General features: G+C 48.2%; 1 protein-coding gene and 1 long non-coding RNA gene across 2 annotated transcripts in view; both read left to right on the top strand.

The window, feature by feature from the left end:
- The first annotated feature begins 9,252 nt into the window (after nt 1-9,252).
- On the top strand, nt 9,253-9,810 carry LOC142594547 (uncharacterized). The gene is made up of 2 exons (XR_012831504.1): nt 9,253-9,483; nt 9,741-9,810. It is a non-coding gene; the product is annotated as an uncharacterized LOC142594547 (long non-coding RNA).
- Nucleotides 9,811-12,112: 2,302 nt separating this feature from the next.
- SETD1B (SET domain containing 1B, histone lysine methyltransferase) overlaps nt 12,113-21,332 on the top strand; it is a 51,161-nt gene continuing 41,941 nt past the window's right edge. Inside the window, exons 1-6 of the mRNA XM_075719163.1 lie at nt 12,113-12,226; nt 12,568-12,722; nt 13,163-13,261; nt 13,764-14,034; nt 17,210-17,322; nt 20,087-21,262. Coding sequence (XP_075575278.1) covers nt 12,154-12,226; nt 12,568-12,722; nt 13,163-13,261; nt 13,764-14,034; nt 17,210-17,322; nt 20,087-21,262 — 1,887 coding nt within the window. The 5' untranslated portion in view covers nt 12,113-12,153. The remainder of the gene's footprint in view (nt 12,227-12,567; nt 12,723-13,162; nt 13,262-13,763; nt 14,035-17,209; nt 17,323-20,086; nt 21,263-21,332) is intronic.

The raw sequence follows: 21,332 nt of genomic DNA, 5'->3' as shown, positions 1-21,332 counted from the left end.
TCCCAGGTTTGGCTTGCTAAATATGCTTTCTGCTATGTGAGCTGCAATACAACCTGAATAGGCATGTGTTTTTCAGAGCTGTTAGAAGAGCCAGGCTTTGCATTGCTGCATTGGCTATGCAGTAACCATCACTCTTGCACCTGGCCCAGGCAGGAAGCTCTCAAACCTTTTGGACAAGCATATGGGTAAACTGGGAATATTCATAGGAGGAGAAAAAAGGGTGGCAAAGTAGGCTATAAGAGAAAGGACTGTGGATGAAACGGGCAGGCTTTTGCTGAGTAATGTATGGCAATGACATTAAAGGGCGCTTAACGTGTGAAGTCCGCATCCTCCCCTCTGATATTTGTGCAAACTTCCTACAGGAAGGCAGCAACGGCAGACTGAAGAGATGATAAAATCCTGTTTATATCCCTACAGGAGACACCATAATTTCTGCCTGTTTTTTGTTGAGTGCTACATGTACGGGGACAGCTAAGCAGGAAGCACTTGCTCTGTCGTTATCTGGCTAGGAAGAAGCTCATACATAGGGATGGAGGTTTGGCAGGAGCCAGAGAGGCTTGTGACTTGTCAGAGCGTCCATAGATAAAGGATGGGCCCAGACTGAGTTTATCTCCGACCTGAGAGTAGCCATTAACCTGGCCAGAGCAAACTGCAAAGAAACAGTGACGCTCAGAACAGGCTAATTAATAACGTGAGGCGCTGGCAATAAACCCAGTTGTAATTGTGTCATGTTTGCTTCAGAGCTGTGATTTTTGGCCTGTGCCGCGCTTGTGGGAGCTGGACAGGCTGACGGTGCAGAGTGGCCTGGCTGGAGGTCCTCGCTGCAAGCCACCGGAGCAGGTCGGGAAGGTGTTTGAGCAATCGTGACGGTGGCGTGGTCTGGTGTGCGCAGGCACATAAAGGGCAGCAACCTGCCAGCGCTGCTCCAGCCCCCGGGGTCATCACCAAACGTGGACTGGCGTGCTGCCCTGTGTGAGCTTGACACCACTGTCCTTGATGGCATGTTTCCTGTGCGCTTCTCCCTTCCTACACACATTTCACCCTTCCTGACTCTTATTGTAACAGGCACGCTGTCAAGTTCCCAGTTGCTTACTGAGATTAATGTTGTAGCTCCGATTTTGTAAGGCGGGGAGATTTCCTGGTTAAAACGCTTCTAATTGAACTTGCATCTCTCATAATGCTAAAAATGCCCCTGTGTGAAAGGCAGCTGAATCTACTTGTAAAATGTCAGTGCCCCTAGACCTTTAATGGTCTTAGGAGTCTAACAATAGTATAGAGAGTGCCTGTTCGAAGATACAGGACTCCACACAAATGGAAGAAGGAAGCAAATATAGCATCCCTCTGAATCAGACATCTTAGACAAAAATCTTTGAAGTATGAAACACAACTGCCTGTGTATTTGCCAAGTTTTTTTATTGGCTTGAAATATACACACACAGAGAGCCCATAGCAAATCCTTTCCGCTGTAGATCTGGGTGGGCACCTCTGTTTTCCTTTTAGGACTCAATTTTGGACCCAGGGAAAAGTGTTCTCAGTCGACAGGCCTCCAAGCAAGCCAGGGCTGGCCACGGAGGAGGGCAACAGCTGCATGAGCTTTAATTCCTCTCCCCACCCTCCTGTGCAAATGTGCCCCTCAATCCTCTGTCTGGAGGAGCCGGAGACAGGAACGTAGAGCTCCCCCACTTCCCTGCCAGCTCTACTGGCACTTCCCACTATGCAGCCAATTGCCTGTTAGGTGCTGAGACCATAAAGTATTTTTTTCATGTGGGCAGCTAAGCGGTGGTGGAACTAGAATCTCTTTTGGTCACAACCCCCTCCCGCCAGATGTTTGTGACACTTCCCCCCGCCCTTATACAATGCGTCAGGCATTTGTGATAATTTACTGCCACAGGAACCACTTCCTGCACGCTGCTAGCAACGAGTCTTCCCAGACTGCTGGCAGGCATTGCACAGGGAAAAGGAAAGACAATGTGCAGGGGAATGTGTCGGGAAGTAAAGGGAACCCTGTTCTCCCTCAGCAGCTCCTGGAAGAGAGAAGGGGAGAAAAGCAGCAATGGCTTTGCGGATTTAGTGGAAACTAACTAACTTCAGTTAGGAATTAGCAATGGCCTGCCCTGTTGAAGGTTAAAACAATTAAAGTATCTGGAAAAAAGTATTTTAATTTAAGACTTACCTTGAAAAAACAAAAAAGCTAAAGCAAGTATGAAAGTAAATTAGAAACTAGGCAAAGATAAGAACAGAGCTTGCAGGAATCAAGTCTAAACAAAAGGCAGGGGCTATGCAGCGGGAAAACCACAAATGGCAGGGGTTGAAATGTAAAACCTACGGTTCGCTGTGAGACATGAAAGATGCTGTTGTATTCCACACCTCCTCTTCCCGGGTGTAGCTGTCTCCACAAGGTGAAGGGCAGTAATGAATCAAGCTCCTTCCCTCTCTTCCTGTATTTTCTATTCAATTATTCGCAGGCTGTGCAAGTTCTGCTTTATTTCCCCTCTCCATATGCCGCACTCTCCTCCTGGGGTTTTTTATTCCGAACTGTGCATTTGGCCTCTCTCCCATTTCTTTCTCCTCGGTGCGTGCCCCCTGCTCTGCTAAGATCTGCTGTCTTTGTAACCTCCGCTGTGCACATATGCTGGCTCTCCCTCTCCCCTCCCCGCCACCCCCTGCTTCTGGGCCATCGAGTGTCCCTTCGCTTCACTCCAGCATTTTTGCCAGGGGGCCCATCAGCCAGCCAGAAAAGGAACAATTTTGCTATGGCCACTGCTCCCGTTTTCATGCTGCCGGCTCCTCTCCACCGATCAAGGGGAACCCATGTTGCTCCTGTAGTACAGCTGATTGGTAGCAAAGGCAGAGGGCTCTGCAGCTGCTTAGCAACTGGGAGCTGCTGTTATGCAGCAGCATAGAAAGGCAATGGATGGCACAGCATTCACTAATTCTGCACGTTCTGGCCCACTCGGCTGAAAACCGTGGCTTAGTGGACCAGCTGGGGCACTCCCAATTGTCCTGTCAAAAAGAAAAGAAAAAAAAAAAAAGATGGGGATCCTTAACTGCAGATTTGAGAGCAATGGCAACAACGTCAAGGGAAAAACTGTCTTGGTCTTGTGCCGTGCATTGTTTGCACCACACCAGTTAGAAGAAACTGTTCTGCTTTGTAAGCTAAACTCATTCCATTTGATCTTTTGTCATCACTTTTCTGGCTGCAACATTTTATACTCCATCACTTATAATCAGAATGTTCCCTGTACGCGTTGCGTTTGTTAAAAAGCCTCACAGGTGTCCAGCTACTATCGCACCTAGACTGTTTAATGATAGGTGTCCAGATACACAAGTATTTTAATGCATAAATATCCTTTCAGATTGCTTATCTGTATCTTAATTTCCTTTTGATGCAGGCTCTGTGAGTGCCTGAATTCTTTAAATGGTACATTCTTTTTTTTTTTTTTTTTTTCTGTAAATTGTACTGTTTAGGCCATGAAGCACTAAACCGAAACGTTTAGTAATTTGATGGCCTTAGAACGTTGATTAGAATTGCCAGCCTTCTTGATTTATTTCATGATTTTTATAAACTTGAAAGTATTCTAAAAAATAACTGGTTGTACATTCTGATGGGATCATAGCGTTTCAATAGCAGCTGCATTTCAATAGGCAAGAAGCAACACAGAACATTCTGCAAGTCAGGTGTTGAAATAGCTTCTTTATTCCTTTATAGCTCAGGAATGATTAGATCTCTGAAAGTGCTCATTACCTATCTTACAGAGGTGGCTTTGTCGTAATACTAGCAGAGATAAAATGAAGAGATGCAGTTTAAAAAGAAACCAAAAACCCCAGCCCTGGCAAATATCCAACACATCCATCAAAAGTTGTATGGATCTTAAAGAAAATAAATGTTTGTTCCACTACTGGGTATCACCATACATCTCTCTGCACCCAGGCTGGCAAACAACCCAGCAGACTAGTGATGCCCTGTCATTGTTCAATGCATACATCCCATGCATCCTCAGACCATGCTTGGACACAGGTGAAATCTGTCAGGAGGCTGCTTATTTTGCCCAAGAAATACCCTAGACAGATCACCTGCTGTTCTGAGGAAGAAATGAAAAATTTCATGGAAAAAAAACTGAACAGGCAAACACCCCATCCATATTCCTACTCAATATTCCTTTGATATTCTTAGCCTGGTTTCCTAAAAATAAAACAGTCTAATGTGACTATGTTGTTCTATGTCATTTTTTCCTCTCCTTCCTCCAATCTCAATCAAATTTGGCAGTGGGGAAGAAGTCCCAAACGTATTTAGGTCTTGAAAGAACAGCCGAGTAGAGTACGTAGTAGAGGCACCGCCTTGGTCTTGGGGAAAGGCGGGCAGAACTCAGCCCCTGCCCATACCAAGGGGCAGTTCCACTGCCTGGTTGGCTCCCGTGGAGCTCCCAGCCAGCACATTACCCCTTGCTCAGCCAGACAGCGCGAGCAAGACTGGGAAAGAGCTGGGAGATTTGTCGGGGGGCATTAATGGACACAAATCCATGGGAGACAAAGCTTCGTGAGCTTAGCTGCTGAGAGAGAAACTGTATTAAGGCATCGCAAGGTTCGATGGTAAATGGTAATGGCACTAGTAGATTTCTGCAACAGGGCTGATACTTCAACCCCTGTGAAGGATTTACGTGATTACGAGTAGGAGAATATAAGAGCAAGAAGGCATAATCAAGTGGATTAGAAGCCATCTAACAGGAAGGTCTCAAAATACAGTTGAAACCACTGTGTCCTGGAGCTGTCATCTTTCTTTTACAGGTCCTGCAACTACCTGTTTTGGGCCCTACGTTATTTAATGGCTACATTATAGACACCAGGGCAGGCAAATGCTGCAGCGTGCCTCCTGGCTCCCTTCCAGCTCCTAAACTGGGCTTTCCTCCCATGCAGCTGGGGTGTGGCAAGAGAATGGTGTACATCCAGACCTCCTCCTGACACAATATTGACATGGCTGAGGTGTACACACACCCGGAACCAGGAAACTCCTACAGTGGAGACAGAAGCAGTTGTTTATCTGAAAGAAAATATAAAAGCATTACCAATGAAGTTTGTAGGTGATGCTCAACAGTAGCAGGAGGGGGTATTAAAAAAAAAAAAAAAAAAAAAAAAAAAGGCCATTGCAAGCAACAATGCTGTCTACGGACTTGTCCTTTTCAAGAGGACCAAGTGTAAAGCCATACATGCAGAACGACGAGCGCAAACCAACGGGACGGGGATGCCGTCCCAAGAAGGATCAGATCTGAGAGTATTTTAGGAGCCATGCTGGGAAACCAGCTGAACACGGGCTGGTGTAATCCCTGGGTGCCTAACAGATATCTCAGCTAGGAGGGCTGTTGGCGTGGGTATGATCACCGCTGATCGCTCTGTCCCCTTCTGCCCAGATCAAAATGGTGAAAAACTGGAGTGATCACAGGGAACTGCGACAGGAACGATTACAGGATTAGTAAAGATGGACCCGAGGGGGAGCTCTGCAAGTCTGCAACGGGAGTGTTAAACGCTCAGTTGATCAGCCTGTACACAGCTACACGGGGACGGAAATCTGGTAATGCAGCATTCCTCCGTCAAGCAGACTGAGATACGGCAACATCCAGAAACTGAAAGCAGAAACTAGACAAGTTTAAAAAGGTATTTTGATTTCTAGTCTGTCAGGTAGATTTTGATGGAAACAATTTACTAACTCTTATGTTACTCTCTCTCAGCCCATTTTAAAATGAAAATCTGATGTTTTTCTAAGAAGCAGGTATGCTGTAGTTAAATTCTTTCAAATGAGAAAAAGCAACAAATTCACAAAAATCTTACGACCTGCATAATGCAGGAAGTCGAACCAGATGAACCTAGGTCTCTTTTGTCCTTTATAATCTATTAATCTAGTTTCCTTGCACAAGCAGTGGATTGTGACATGCAAACCTTCAACATAAAGGATTCTGCGTACAAGCCAGTCTACAAACAAAACGTTGTAAACAGTCATGATCATTGTTTGGCAGAGCAGCTGCATATTTTTTATTTCACTTTGCCTCTCAATCTAATTTGCTGTTGTTGCAACACTTTGCCAAAGAAATTAAATCACTTCTTATTGATAACAGACAGTGAAATAATTAGCGTAAGAGTTTTCCACTCAACAATGCAGGGGAGGGACGCTGTGGGCAAGAATAAACCCCTTTGCTTCAAGAACGTGCGTAGAGTCACTACAAGCTGTTCAGAGAGAAAAAAAAAAAAATCTCCCCCCCCCCCCCCCCCCCCCCTTCTCCTGAAAGATCTCTTTCTTTCCCTAAAGAGTCTCATGCAGTAAGCCAAGGTCAATCTAACTCAAGTATGAAAGTCTGGTTTGACCTTTCTGGGATTTAAACACGCTGTACCAGAACATTTAGCTTTTCAGATACGAGGTTCAGCCATGAAACCACACACTCTGGCAGCGCAACCGGTCCCAACTGCCTTGGTGACTTTTAAACTACACTGAACATTATAGTCATTTAGAAACTCAAAAAAACGGAAATCAAATTTTCAGCTCAGACTTACAAAAACAATTTCCAGAAGTGCTGAGGACCCACACAATTCACTGGGTCCGCACGGCGGGCTCGCTGTACGACGCCTGCTGCCCCAGCAAATTCTGGCCCTGGTTTGCACGTACGCGGCGCCAGGCACACGCTTTAGGACCTCTCCCAGCTGGAGCAGCTCATGGATTCTACCATCGGGAACGGCCGTCCTGAGCAATGATTAATTGCAGACAAAGATCACAGTCCTGGAAAAATGCGCAGAGAGGTGCAAGTACAGACAAAAGCTGTCTAAGCTCCCACAGTATTATGGTCTGGCCGGATCATTTCAAAACCTGTGTTAGGCAGAGCTAGCTTGCTTCAGGGTTAAACAGACCAACGTTAAGGTTTAAATGCAGATATTACTAATATCCAGATATCTGTTGAAACATAGATTTTAAATCCCAGGGAAGTTAATGGCTGATGCTGGTTAAATCTGCTTTTTTCATCACTTTACGTGCTGACTTAACTCATTATGATGCAAGCAGCAGAAACGTCTTCATTACAGTTCAAAAAAACAAAAAAAAAAGAAAGAAAAACCCCGCAAAACCAACAACAGAGCTACACCGTACTTTGATCTACACGTCGCCTGTTTCGGCCATTTCCAGGAAGCTAAAACGCTTCTCGCCTCTATTGAGAAATAGCAGAGGAGCATTTTAATGGCGTTTAGCTAAGAACAGCGTCACCGTTTCTTCCCAGTTTATTAGCAGATTATTATTTAAAGCAATTGCAAACCAGGAGGGCGGTCACGCTGCTGGCACGGAGAAGGGCCGGGCGTCTAAAGATGGTCTCGCCCGCACCGAGCGCAGGGGCCGGCGGCCGCGGACCGCCATGGCTCCGGCCGCCGCAGTCCCGGGAGCGCGGCGCGGAGCGCGGAGCAGCCTTTTAAAGCCAGACCTGGCAGTGCGGAGACTTTTTTTTCCTCCCCTTCCTTCCCCCTCCATGGAAACGTGTTCTGTTTTGTGCGGACGGTTTGTCGCTTGTTCTCGACAGAGCCTGACCCGGTGAGGACCGAAGGGGGGGGGGAAGAACAAGGAATGAAGAGATGAGCGTAAGCCCTCGCGTTGTTGCGAAAGGCGCAGGCTGCGGTGCCTCCTTCGCGGCAGCACCCTGCTCCCTCGCAGGAAAACACCCCTGAGCCTCGGCACATACCACAGCACAGGTTTTACAAACCCACGGAGCGGCTGGTCCTGAGCCGCAGGAACTGGCGGGCAGGGCGCACCCTGCCCGGCACATGCCGCTCCCGCAGGCAGCCTCTGCCAAGCAGCCACTTACCTTCTCCCTCCCACAGGGTCCGCAGGACGGTCCTGCTCTAGCCTTACCAGGGAGGCCACCTCTCTACAAGTGTTTGCTTTTCCTCCCTGTCCTGCCCTCTGAAGTGGTTGCTCAAGCCAGGCTTTCCTAGCTCACCTAATGTGGGTCTGCGGTGGAGCACACAGCACAACTCCCCGCAGAGCACAGCGAGGCTTGTGAAGCTCCGAAATAACCCCCACGCCTCCACCCAAAGAGAGCTGCAGGAAGATCTGCTCGGGGGAAAAAAAAAAGAAAAAAAAATAAAAAAGAGGAAAAAAAAAAAAAGAAAAAGGCACATTTAACACCTCAGACGGTCATGGCGGCTCGCACTGCAGCCGGCTCCGCGCCAGCCCAGCCCCGGCTGCGGGCCCGGGGAGCTCGGCGCTGCAGGCCGGCCGGGCCGGGCCATCCCACGCCGGCTGCGGGCGGGAGGAGGCCGGGCAGCGGCTGCCCCCGCGGAGCGGCTGGGCGATGGCGGAGGGGGGGAAAGCCCAGGAGGGGCAGGGGAAGGGAAACAACAAAGAGCCATGTGACGAGCGGCGGGGAGCGGCGGCCGCGCTCCCCCCGGCGCGTTGGCGGGGCGCAGCGCAGCCCGCTCCAGGCGGGGAGGCTGGCGACGCCGCCCTGCTCCTCCCGCGGCCAGCGCTGGCTGCTCATTTGCCTGGCTTCCCCTCTCCATCCCCCACAGCTGCCTGCGTTTGGGTTTTTTTTTTTTTTTTTTGGGGGGGGTGGGTGGGGGGGGGCTGTGATTTGTTCCTCTTTTTTTTTTTCCTCTCCTCTGCATTAGGCTACTTTCATCTTGTGGTATTTATAAAAGCAAGCGAGCGGGAGGCTGCGGCGGGGGGAAGGGAGGCAGGCGAGGGGCGGGCGGCGTTATTTATAGGCACCCAGGGCTTCGCCTGCATTATGCGAGCTGCCTTTGTCCTTCCCCGGCCGGCCGGGCTCCCCCCCCCCCGCCGCCTTCCCCGCCCGGGCTGGAGCACCGCCAGCCCCGCCGCCCGCAGCGCTGCCTCCCGCTGCTGCAGGGCGCTCCCCGGCGCGGCCATGTTGTGCGCGGCAAGCCGCGGGGAGAAAAAGTCGCCAGGCGCCCCGCTCCCTCCTCGGCTTCGCCTTCCACAACCCCTCACAAAGCGGTGGGGGAAGGGGGGGGGGGGGGGCGGGAAAGGGGAGGGGGGGGAGGAAAAAAAAAAGACAAAAAAAAAAAAAAAAGGCCATTTCCCTCCAGTGATCGGGACGCGAAGCGCCGCCAGGCAGTGGGGGAGAGCCCGCCTCGCCGCCGCCCCAGCCCTGAGGAGAACGCGGCGCCGAAGGAGAAGCCATGATGGCGGCTACCCTCACACAACATGGAGCGCGACCGGGAGCGCCCTGCCCGCCGCCAGCCGCCCCTCCCGGCACCCGGGACACGGTGCTTCCGCAGGCTCTCACATAATAAAACCACCAGACTTCGGCGGGGAGGCCATTTCATGGGCTGGGTGGCTGCACTAAAGCACAACTGCTGTGAATATCAACTGCGTCACGGCTCTCCAACTGTAAAACTCAGGCTGCAAAGGGTCCCTCACTTGGAAGGAAACTCCCTCATTTTGGATTTACTTCCAGACCTCCTTTTTTCCCCCTCTCTCCAAGTCACTGCCTCTCGGTATGAAGGATTTTACAGTGCTTCTTAGTGAGACATCCGCCATTAAGACTCACCGTCTTGAAAAACACCCCCCCCATTTTGTTGCCTTTTTTTTTTGTCGAGCTTCTGTAATTAGACGGATAAAACATGTAAGGGATCCCTACCACCACCACCACCGCCTTTTCGCCTTTTTTAAAATCAACCTCAGTAACATCTGACTGTTCGCAGGCAGACTTTTTTAATCTTTTTTTTTTTTTTTTGTGCGTTCAATTTAACAGCCACGTAACGCCTGCAATGGATTCACGGCGTCTCTCCGCAGAAAAAAAAAAAAAAAAACAACCACCAGGGCTGCGGACGACCAAGCGCTTTGTGCAGAAAAAAGAAATCCCTCCCTGAAAAATAGACGTTTCAGAGACGCTGTTAGATGTATCTGAGGAGAAGGAGATCGCCACCGCTCCTAAAGACGACCATTAGGATCTTTCCGCCCAGGACAATAACATTAGCCGCACAGGCCTGGTCTATATGTTTCTCTGCAAGGGCAAAAGGGGTTTACTTACCCGCGCACCATAGTTGAATGCAGCTCTGAAGGTGAAGTTGTTACGCTTTTTTAAAATAACGGCTATAAATATATATGATCTGGATCACCACTTCTCTCGTAAGTTTGCAAGTCAAAGCGGATCTTGTTAAGATAGTTACGGATCTTTGTATGGCAGTGGTCTAGCATCAAAAAGAGGAAAAAAAAAAAAGGGGGAAAAAAAAAAGGTATAGAAAAAGTTGTCCAGCTATGTTGACTGACCGTACGCAGCGAGGACTCCTACTCGAGGCTTAAATCTACCTTCCTGTGGCAGATTTACTCTGTGCATAAAAAGGACATTCAGTGTTTTTCCACGGAGCACGCAGACACTAAAAATGTTCTCCTAAATAGTTCTAGGCTGCACATGTTAGTGTGAAAACACCTGGTTAACATATATTGGTTGTAAACAACTTTTAAGCATCTCTTAGCCAAGTATTTTGCTTTAGAAGTAAAATATTTCAAAAAGCATAAATTGGTTTAGATAAACAGACAAAAACGTAAGACATGCAAATGAAGGCTTAGCAATAAGGACCACTTCAGTAACATTAACATGAAAACTACACTTAGCAAGGACAGAATGCATTGGGTACTTACAACGTAAGAGGAAAGAAAGGAAAAAAAAAAGCTTATCATAATAAAATTGCCTTTTTTGCCACAATTCACTATTCCTATGCCTGTATTTAAAACGTTACCTTATAAGCACCAAAGGAGTTAATAAAAATGGCCAGGAATCAAGTGTTTAATACAGGAGTCTCTAAAATTTATTGTTCAGTCATCAGAGAGCTCTTATAAAGCTTAAAAACCCCCAAAGCAACAACAACAAAAAAATTAAAAATAATGTATTTACTTTCTTTTTGGCATTCGAAACTTAACTGCTGACATAGGGTGTGCCATGACCTAGTTACACAAGACAAAGATGGATCCCGAATCGTAAGGGGGGAAAAAAAAAAAAAAAAGAATCCGCAGTTGTTTTTTTTTTTAAGGTTTGGTTTTGGTTTGGTTTTTTGGTTTTGTTTTTTTTTTTTTTTTTTTAAAATCTTCCTTCTTCAGTGAGTCCTCTAGCATGGTGCCAGACATTAACACCACCCCGAGAGCGCTCCCCGCAAGTGGACGGTGTGGATTCACATGGCGGATCCCCCTTTTGGAACAAAGGAAAAGCCCAGTTGGCCATTTCGCTCCATTGCAGAAAAATGGCTGCCTGATCTGTTGGCCTCTCCTTAGCTGTCTGCTGAAGGATGTTTTTACACCGCCGTCTAATAACTCAAGCCCCATGGAAGCTGCTCGCCCATTGGCTGCGGCCGCCCCGCTGCCTTTAACCAGCCAATTGCCCGAGCGCGGCCGAGCCGCCGCCGCGGCCCCGCGGCCCCAGCGCAGCCGCGCCATGCGCCCGCCGCTCCGCCCGGCTCCGCGCCCCGGCGAGCGGCGGGGGGACCGCGCCGCCCGGCCTTTAATACCTAAAACAAAATGGAAGCTCCCCGCTGATTGGCTGCCGCCGGCCCCGGACCTTTAATAAGCAAAACTGCTCCCCCCACCAGCCCCCCCTTCCCGGCCGTGTGTCGCCGAACGGCGCCGTCCCCCCGTTTCCCCCCCGCCGCCGCCGCCGCACCGCAGCAGGGCGGCGGGCTCCGCGCTCCGGCCGCCCGGTCTGGGCTCGCCGAAGTCTTCCCCTTAAAAAAAAAAAAAAAAACTTGTCCCACCTATAGGTCCATCTTGTTTAGAAACAGTTTGCGCTAAGGTAAATGCAGCGGGCAGATTCCACTCGCCCCCCCGCATGCCGTTAACCCCGGGGCGGGGAGGAAAAAAAAATAAACCCACCCCGGCGGCGGCCCATGCGGCGGCGCTCGGCGGCGGCGGGGCGGCGGCGGGCGGCCGCGGGCCGGGGGCTGCGCGGCGCGGCCGCCGTGAATGTGCAGGCGGCGGAGGGCGGTTAGGCGTTCGCGGCGCTCGCAGCGGTGTATTGTGGGAGGCCGCCGCCGCCAGCAGCGAGCACACACAATATGTGGTGGCTCGCGAAAACGGGAGGCAGGAGCCTGGCGGCCAGCCCGCGCCGGTAACCGGCCCCATGTGAGACGGGAGCTCGCCTTTCGCCGCCCGGAGACGATCGGCCGCCGAGCGCGATGTCTTTCCGAGAGATCAAGGCGGGGGAAAAAGCCAAGCACCCTGAAGATCATGGCAAAAAGCAGAGTTCAAGTGAGATTGGGTCTTTTTTTTTTTTTTTTTTTCCTTTCCCTTTTCCCTCCCTCCTCCTCTCCTCCTCCTCCCTCTCTGCCTCTTGTCTGGCTGGGGTGGAGGGGGGGACCCGGCTGGCAATTCCCCCATTTTAGGGCTCGCTTCGCGGTGGATTTCCTCCCTGCCTGGGTGTGTAGAGCGGGCGGCTCGTTTAAGGATTAAAAAAAAAAAAAAAAAAAGAAGGGGTCTTTGTTGCATATATTTTAACTTTATGGTTTTCCGTGTGTGGGTTTTTTTTTTTTTTTTTTCTTTTCCCCTTCCCCCTTCCTCTCCCTCCCCCCCCCCTCCCCTTCCCCGTCCAGGTTGGATCAACGGAATGGAGAACAGCACGCAAGCCAGCACTTCTGTCGAGAAAAGAAATCACCATTGGAGAAGTTACAAGTTGATTATTGACCCGGCTCTGAAAAAAGGACAGCACAAACTCTACCGTTACGATGGGCAACATTTCAGCATGCCTGTGAGTGGGGGGGGGCGAGGGTTTCCCCCATTGTGTTGTGCCCCCCCCCCGCCTCTGTCTTACCGGCGTTTTGGGGGCTGGGGGTCCCTCCGGGTCGTGGTAATCCCCGCCGTAGCACATGTGTGTGGGAAGGGGGTCTGGGGGGGACACGCACGGCCACCAAAGTTACCGCCACCTGACACTGTGTATTCAACTGTCAGGAGCCCAAGGAGCCCAAACCTGCGGCTTTATTTCTGTGTTTCCAATCTGTGTGCATTTCCCAGCAGTATTGCAATTTGACACGTGTGTGTATGTGTGCGTGTGTGCGCTTTCCTCTTCCCATGAGACAGCCCGTGCTTCCTTGGGGTTTATTTTTTCTTTTATTTTGTCTTAAATTTCAAGCCCTGTTATTGCTGGTTTTGTGCTTTTTCTCCTCCTCCTTCTCCTCCTACTCCTCCCAGAACTCGGGAATCGCTCCTGTGGATTGTGTCAGGGATCCCAGAATAGGGCGAATATGGACCAAAACTAAGGAGTTGGAGCTGTCTGTCCCCAAATTCAAGGTACCGCCCCCCGACTTTGGGGTTTAGCTCTGTCTTGTTTATCCGGGAGTGAAGCTTCAGTTACAAATAGTTTAATGGACCGTTTAAATGACAGTCATATTCCTATTAACATTATTATTTGGCAGACTGTTTAACAATAATCCTCTTCTGTAAAGATAATGAGAAATCAATGCATCTGTCTAACGAGATCACTTGAAGGTTTTGGAGCTGCGTCTTGGGGGCTTCTTGGGTGGGGGGCAGCAGAGGGGGGCTCTCTGTGGACAGTACTGCTCAAAATACGTGTTTGTAGCCCAGGAAGGAGCCGGTTTCAATGAATGGCTGCAGCGGCAGAGGCTCTGCTCAGCTCCGGGGTTCATCCCAGAGCCTTGGAGGCAGTTTTCTCTCCCCAAAGTTTGCAGGATGCCTTAACCCTCTCCGTCCCGTGCCATCCTTATGCCCTCCCCCCGGCTCGTTAACGATGACGATTATTTTTATCGCCCCCCCACCTTGTGCCCGTTTCCAGATTGATGAGTTTTACGTGGGGCCAGTGCCTCCCAAGCAGGTCACCTTTGCCAAGCTGAACGACAACATCCGCGAAAACTTTTTGACCGACATGTGCAAGAAATACGGCGAAGTGGAAGAGGTGGAGATTCTTTACAACCCCAAGAACAAGAAGCACCTGGGCATCGCCAAAGTGATCTTTGCCACTGTCAAGGGTGCCCGGGAGGCCGTCCAGCACCTTCACAACACCTCCGTCATGGGCAACATCATCCACGTGGAGCTGGATACGAAAGGTGAGGGGGCACGTTTCGGCCTCACGCGTTTGTGGTTTGCGGTGCCGCTGCGCATCCCTCTCCTAAAACGAGAGGCTGTTGCAGACCGCAGGGGCCCGGCGATTAAAAATCCGAAGGGAGTGCTTCTGTCCCCCTGCGAGTGGGTCTGGTTTCTGGGGCCTTTGCAAGTCACGTGGAGCCAAATGTGTTGTCTGTTGCTAGGAGACAGCCCTGTAATTTGCAAAATGCTGCCATCCTGCCCATCCCCTGCCTGTCCCTTGCCCCGTTCCCCTGCTCTCTGCCCTCGGAGGCCTCCCATGCCCCGTCTCCCGTGTCCCAGGCTGCTCGGCCACCTCCTGGGGCTGCCGGACCCCGTGGCACCTCGCTTTTGCATACTTGGGATTTTGGGGCAAACCTTGGGGTTCCTGGGACCCAAGTCTCTGGATTCCGGTGGCGGCAGTGGGGCTGGGTGCTGTGCTCTGCGTGCCTGGCATTTCATTGATACTTAGCAGCAAACTCGAGGCTGGCAGCAAAAGAGTGCACACGCAGCACTTGTCAGTGTGTGTGCGAGTGTGTAAGTGTGAGACTGTCTCTTAAAGCGACAGGAGCTCCGAGTCCTGGAGGTAGCCGACTCTCAGCCCCAGAGCCCAGCCCTGGGGAGCCCCACTAAAGTTTCTGGAAGTATGAAAGCGTTGCGTTTCACCGCTTTGTCTTTTCTCTTTCCTCCAAGCGTGTTAGTTGAAGGGCTTTGCTAAAATGTGCCCGAATTTTAGAAAACGTCTAAAGCTGAGGAGGTGTAGATCAGTTGCCGCTTGTACTTCTTCATTGCAAACATGGCCCTTCTAGTTTAAAACTGACTTGCTGCGCTCTTTCTCGGGAAGGGGACGTTGTTAACACCATTTTCTTAAAAATGCTGATGTTTTTGTTCTGTGTTAAAAGGTTTCAACAATTTAGTGCACAACCTATACAGCAGTTGGTGTGCCACATGTGGTAAGAGGGCATAGGAGGGTGTTTATTGACATTACTGATCACCGTTAGAAGAAAAATCACAGTAGTAGTGTAATATTTTCTATCGTGAGCTAAGCTTGATATGTATGCTTTGAAATTCTAGTATCACTAATTTTTACAGACAGGCTCCTTCCCCTGCTTGCTTTGAAATTTGAAAGTAAAAATTACATTTAAGAACAACTTAACCATTTGTAGATTTGATAACGTAAGCTAGAGCGGGCTCACAAGTGGTGGACGTCTTAATGAGAGGCATTTTAAACAAGCTGATTGTACGATAGTCCTCCTTGTTCTCCTCCGCTTATAAACTACTCTGCAAGCCTTGAACAGACAGCTGTTCAAGAAAGTTAGCTGCGCATCAGGGAAATGAGGGGGTTTTATGCTTCTGTTTCTTGGGAGAAGAGATTGAAGTCTTAGTTTCAAATTGCGTTTTTGTTCTGTTTGCCAGCTGTATGCTTCTAATGTATTTTTTTTCCACAGTTGCATCTCTTTCGTTCTAAAAGAGTAAGACTGTCAGTGTGCTATAATCTGTCAGAATCAAGTAAAAATGTTATTCTTAAAATGGCATTAACAGGTTAGGACATTCTTAAAATATATAAGTATAGTTTTCAATGTTTTTTTCTAGTACTCAGCTTTTCAGGAGAATGAAAGGTTGGTTAGCTTGATTTTCATAGTCTAGCAAAATAAGTATTGGGAGCAAAAGTGTTGGTTTATCTGTCTGGCCAGAGCACAGGTCTGGGAATCTGGAACTAAAAAATCAGCTAAGACAAGCTAGTTTAAAGCACCGTCTCTGCCTCCGTTTATCCATCTACAGAATGGACACACTTAATAATTACCTGTCCTTAGAGAAATAGGTAGGAATCGTTTCTCCTTCATAAACGTTTTTGAAAATGAAATTGTAACTTTTACTATATTACATTGGGGATCTAGGAAGAATTATGAAACTTCGTAACAATTATTTTGTATTTATTTAAAAACAAGTTTTAAAGTGAGCCTAACACTTCCATATCCACAGTGTTATAGTCTTGGGGGGGGCAGTGGGTGTTAATATTTCAAGCATACTATTTCAAGCATCCCTTCAAGCTCTTGTCTTGAGATCTATTTTGTCATGACTTTAGTTGAACTAAACCAGTTTACATAGCTGAGGATGTGGCTCAAGACTTTGTGAAATGAGATGTGATAACCAAATAGCCTCATCTGCTGCATTTATTCAAGATAAATGAGTTTTTCCAGTAAACAGAACTGTGCTAAGGGGTGCTTTGCTTTCAAATTGCACAGACTGATTCACAGGGAGTTTGGGGTTTGATCCTGCAGGACTTCCTTATGAAAGTAGTCCTGTTTCGGGGGAGATCTTGCCTGAATTAATTGTCTGGGCTCAGGTGCTGGGTCTGTCCATTTTTCTATGTATTCTTTATCTTTCAGAGCAAAATTCAGACAGTTGTGGGGTCTGATTCTGTTGCCTTTGAAGCTGATGACACATTTTTTACAGACTGCAAAATAAGTAGGATTGGGTTTTTCTAGTAATGAAAAATGCAATATTAAGAAACTGGGGCTTTGTAGAATTTAGGAATGAAAAGGCTAAAGCTCAGTAACAATATATGGGACAGTTTGCTTCTCTGGCTTTCATTCTTTGAAGGGTGCCACTGAGCACACCTTAAACTAGGGGGAAAAAAAAAGGGATTAGTCGGTGTCTTTTTGAAAAGCAGCATTAACGGTTTTGTTCTCGGCATTCCCATGCATTGTGTTTGCATTAATAACAGCCAGTTTCTACTAGCAAGGTGTGTTGGGAGAGCTGTCTGAAGGGGCTCTGGGTGTTGGCAGAGGCCTGTCCCTTGGGTGAGAGTTTCACTTCTCAAATCTGCAAGCTATTTGCTTGGCACTTTGGAGAGGAGGGAAACTGCTGCTCTCCAGAAAGCATGGTAAAGAGTGGAGCTGCCAAGCGGGCTGAGAAGAGGAAAAAGGATTAAGAAACCTCCTTGTCTTGGCTGGAGAAGGGAGTATCTGACTTCACTTGCCCAGCAGATTATTTAACAAGGGTCCCTACGAGCCTCAGAGGTGAGACCTGCTCCTCTGACGCGTGGATGCAGCAGGCTGGGAGTGGTAGCAGGGTCATGTGAGTGTCAAGAATATGTATTTTTACATAGGCTGTGTTATTTCTGTTTAATCAACTCTTCCATTGTGGTCTGTGCAGGTGAAACCCGCATGCGATTCTATGAGCTGCTTGTTAATGGTCTTTACACTCCTCAGACCCTTCCCGTAGGCACCGAACAGGATGTATCGCCAACTGTGAATGAAACTCTCCAGGTATGTTTGCTTGGCTTTTTTTTAAGAATAACTTTCTAGAAAATTCCAAACAAATGCATCATTAACGTTAGTGTTTTAACACTTTTAATTTAGCTTCTGGTTTTTTTTTGTCTTGCCGTAGTTTCAGTGGATGTTACTAATTCACATTTAAATATAACTTGCTCGTAATTGCCATAGCAAATGTAACTCTCTGCGAATGCAGTGCATGTGGCTAATCTGTATGCCGGTGCCTGCAGAGCGTGGTAAGTGCTTTTTGTCTTTCGGAATGAAAAATACCTACAGAACCGACAGTATGTGCCCTATTAACATTAGAAATTCCTGCAGTTAAGAGGACTGGATCAGATCTGTCCCTGAGATGAGATTATTCCCTTGAAGTCAGGGGGAATGATTTACAATGGTACATTTGGCCTAGCGTCTGCAGTATGTAATCCTCAGCGCATACGTTCTTCAGACTTGCTTAAAGGCTAAAAGAGGGAAGATGTCAAATCTTGAATAGTGGCATCAATTTTCCAGAATCTTAATTAGTCACTGGAATCAGCTGTTAATAAAAGCAGTGGACAGAATTCCTGAGGGCTTCCAGGGGTCCCTCGATACTTAGGGTATGATTCTCTAAATGGCTTTTTACAGTTATCTGCTCCCCTGTGACCCCCTCTGGGATGCGGGGATGGGGGGGAAGCGAAGCCTGTTCATGTGAAGTTGTCAGCCCCCTTGGCTTGTCTAAATGTAATTTGGCTCCTGATTGTGGCTTAGGAACCCACTTTAAGGCATCCAATTGGAAAGAGATTTGGCAGAGATTTTTTTTTTTTTTGCTTCTCTCTACTCCTCTGCACTCTTGCGACTTCTTAAAATGCCATCGTTTCATTAATTCTGTGATCAGGTGTTTTCAGGACAGGTAAGAGCTGTACACTGAACGTGAAAATCCCATTGATCTGAAAAAATAAAATTCTCCTCCTGCCAACCACCCCAACAGCAACAAGGCAAAACCCCGGTATCCTCTTAACAAAATCTTAAAGAGGCTGATTCTTCCTTACCTCCCAGCAGGGTGTTTTGAAATGCGGGAGGGAAGCAAGTAATGGTTTTGCTGGGAATCTGCTATGAGCAGGGCCTGGCTTTTCATTTCTGCTGGTTACAGCACATCTCAAATAAAAATGGACAGATTTGTTCTTACTCCTTTTTCAGGGTTAACAGCAAAACACTTAATTGATGGTATCCCCCAAAGTAGTCCCTGCTATAATTACCTTTATGATTGTTTCTCTAGATATTGTGTTCATGTATTATATTATTCTGAATTGATTTTTTTTCCCCAATTACCACTAAAATTATTGCTTTGTGGGTAACTTTAACTGTTTGCATCATGTTCTTGTCACTAGAATCCGCCAACAAGCTTGTTTGCCGTTGTAGTTTAGTGAAATACTGACATTTGCTTTCCCCCCTCATGCAGAACAGCAAAGACCTGACGGTTCTGCGAGCCACAATCCCTGCCTCCAGGCCACATCCAAACCCCACTGAAAAACAATCCATATCACATCTACACCAAAGGTGCAGAGATGTGGATTTTAGCAGGAAGCACGTGGCTGGTTCCTGACCCTTTCTGTGGGTTTTAGAACAGTTGAGGAAGGAACTTTCCTGATGTCCATGTGGTCATGGTCTCTGGGGGTCACACCAAGAGCAAGTCTACACTATTGAGTGGGTGAGATGTGTGCGAGTGTAGCAGGCAGGTGAGAGCTCAGTGTGGGTTTGATGGTGCTGGCATGTTATAAACAGGTTGTTTTAAGGGTCTCTTGACCTACCTGTGCTTGGGAGAGTAGCAGCCAGCGTGTAGTCTCCCTAGTTAGCTATCCCGGTGTGCTTTTGGGGAGTTGGAGCTCAGTCCTGCCTCTTTTGCTACCAGGAGGATTCTCACTGAGCTCTTGCTTTGCATTATGGAAAATTGATTCTGGTGCTGATGATTAGCCTGGCACTGTTATGACTCAGCAGAGTCTGAGTTGGAGCAGGGCTGCTCCTAGAACCCCCCTGAATGTACCTGTGAAGTGAATTGCAGAGCAATTATTTGGCTGCTCTGTAGGCTTGTAGGGTTTCAGTTTCAAATGCCATCATCAGTAGTGCTCTACCTGAGCATTTGTCTTTGGCAAGGGGTTTAAAATGTGTTTTTAGCAGTTGAGAACTTTTTGTGCTTTTTAGACCTGTAGCCTTCTCCCCTGCTGTTACAGAAGAGTGTTCAGTAGAGAGGGTGGTAAGTCAGCTTCCTCAGCTGGACCAACATGAAGCCCTGCTGCATGGGTTTGGTTGCAGGCTGGCAGTTTGCTGGTTTGTATGTTTTGATCACAAAAGTTGTTAAATTGATAATTTCATATCTCAAAATTTTCTTAATTATCTTTCCTAGTTGCAATTTAGACAAGCCTTACATAGTTGATAGAAATTGAAACTCTTTTAGCTAAAAGTATTCTGCAAGTCTCCTGTTCACCCAATGCTCTTGGATGTAGCTTATTAGCAATACTGTAGTATCTGCTTTCTTCTTCTGCTCTTAGAAACAAGTTCCTCTTTGCTTGCCTTTTTCTTTCAAATCAAAGGGAACTGTTAATAATGGGTAATGGCTTGTGTTTTCAGGGATGCTGTAACCTGGGATTTTTTTGTTTTTTTTTTTTCTCCCATGGAAATCAGTGCAAACTCCTGGGTACTCAACTCCTCTGAAAACCAAACAGATTAGACAAATACATTTTAAAAAGTGTGTGTTTAGGTGCTTTTTTCTCTTCTGTTTTTATAGTTGACGGATTCCCTGAAGCGCCTGAAAGACAGTAACCTTTCTTCTGCGGGATCATCTGTTACCCCTAACAGTAGCACGCCGTTTTCCCATGACACAGCCTATTCCAGCCTTCGGCAAGACACCCCAAACTCGTACAGCCAATTTACCCCACAGTCTCAAGGAACACCTCACACCCCACGGTTAGGAACACCGTTTTCCCAGGATTCCACCTATCCTAGTCGTCAGACAACACCTGTGTACCATTTTGGGCAGGACAGTGGGTACAAACCCAGGAGACACGAAACAAAATTTACAGATGCCTACAACCGTCGACCGGGACATCACTATGTTCATAACTCAGCAGGTGTTTACCGAGGGACGGAACATCAGTTTAGTACGTACAAATCCCATCAGCAGGAGCCAGTTCAGTTCTCTCACACTCCTCCCCTGAGCCACTCTAGTTCTTCGAGCTACAAATCTGCCTTCTCTCCCTACCAAGCACCAGCTGTATTTCCCCAATCCGATGAGCAGCAGTTTCCCCAGACTTCCAGGGAAACAGAGTACCGAAGACCTGCGCCACCTCCCACTGAGATGGTTGTGGAAAGCAGCACTGCCACTAACATCGATTTTGTCCCGGTGAAGGAGAAACAGGAGGAGCTTCCGCCCTTGCCCAATTCAAACTCTGTTCCTGAACCGAGCACAGCATCCTTCTCTCAGACTCCAGAGAGAAGCGAGACCCCCGGCACCCCCACCATGGAGTCAGAAATGCAGCATAACAGTTTAGACTCAAGGATTGAGATGCTCTTAAAAGAGCAGAGAACAAAGTTACCCTTTCTTAACGAACATGACTCGGATAATGAGGTCCGAATGGAAGGTAGCCCTATCTCCTCTTCTTCTTCCCAGCTCTCTCCCATCCCAATGTATGGTTCAAACTCTCAGCCCGGTTACAGAGGCCAGACGCCTTCCTCGCGCCCTTCCAGCACAGGCTTGGAGGACATTAGCCCAACACCGTTACCTGACTCTGATGATGACGAGCCCATCCCTGGGATGGCTCCTCTGAGTCAGAATTCCCGGGGGACGTCGGAGGCCAGCATGACTCCCATTGATCAGCTGAGCAGGACCTCCAAAATTGAGACCTCGGAGGCTAAAGAAATGGTGCCTGGTGACCAGACTCCAACGTCAGAAAAAATGGACGAGGTAAGTGAGCTGGAACCGAGTTACAAAGCTCCACGCATATCCCCAGAGCTGGACAGAGCAGAGAGTCGCT

The sequence above is a fragment of the Pelecanus crispus genome, chromosome 11, assembly GCF_030463565.1.
Source record: "Pelecanus crispus isolate bPelCri1 chromosome 11, bPelCri1.pri, whole genome shotgun sequence".
Taxonomy (NCBI): domain Eukaryota; kingdom Metazoa; phylum Chordata; class Aves; order Pelecaniformes; family Pelecanidae; genus Pelecanus; species Pelecanus crispus.
The sequence above is the reverse complement of the archived record's forward strand: the minus strand, read 5'-3'. Positions and strand labels throughout refer to the sequence as shown.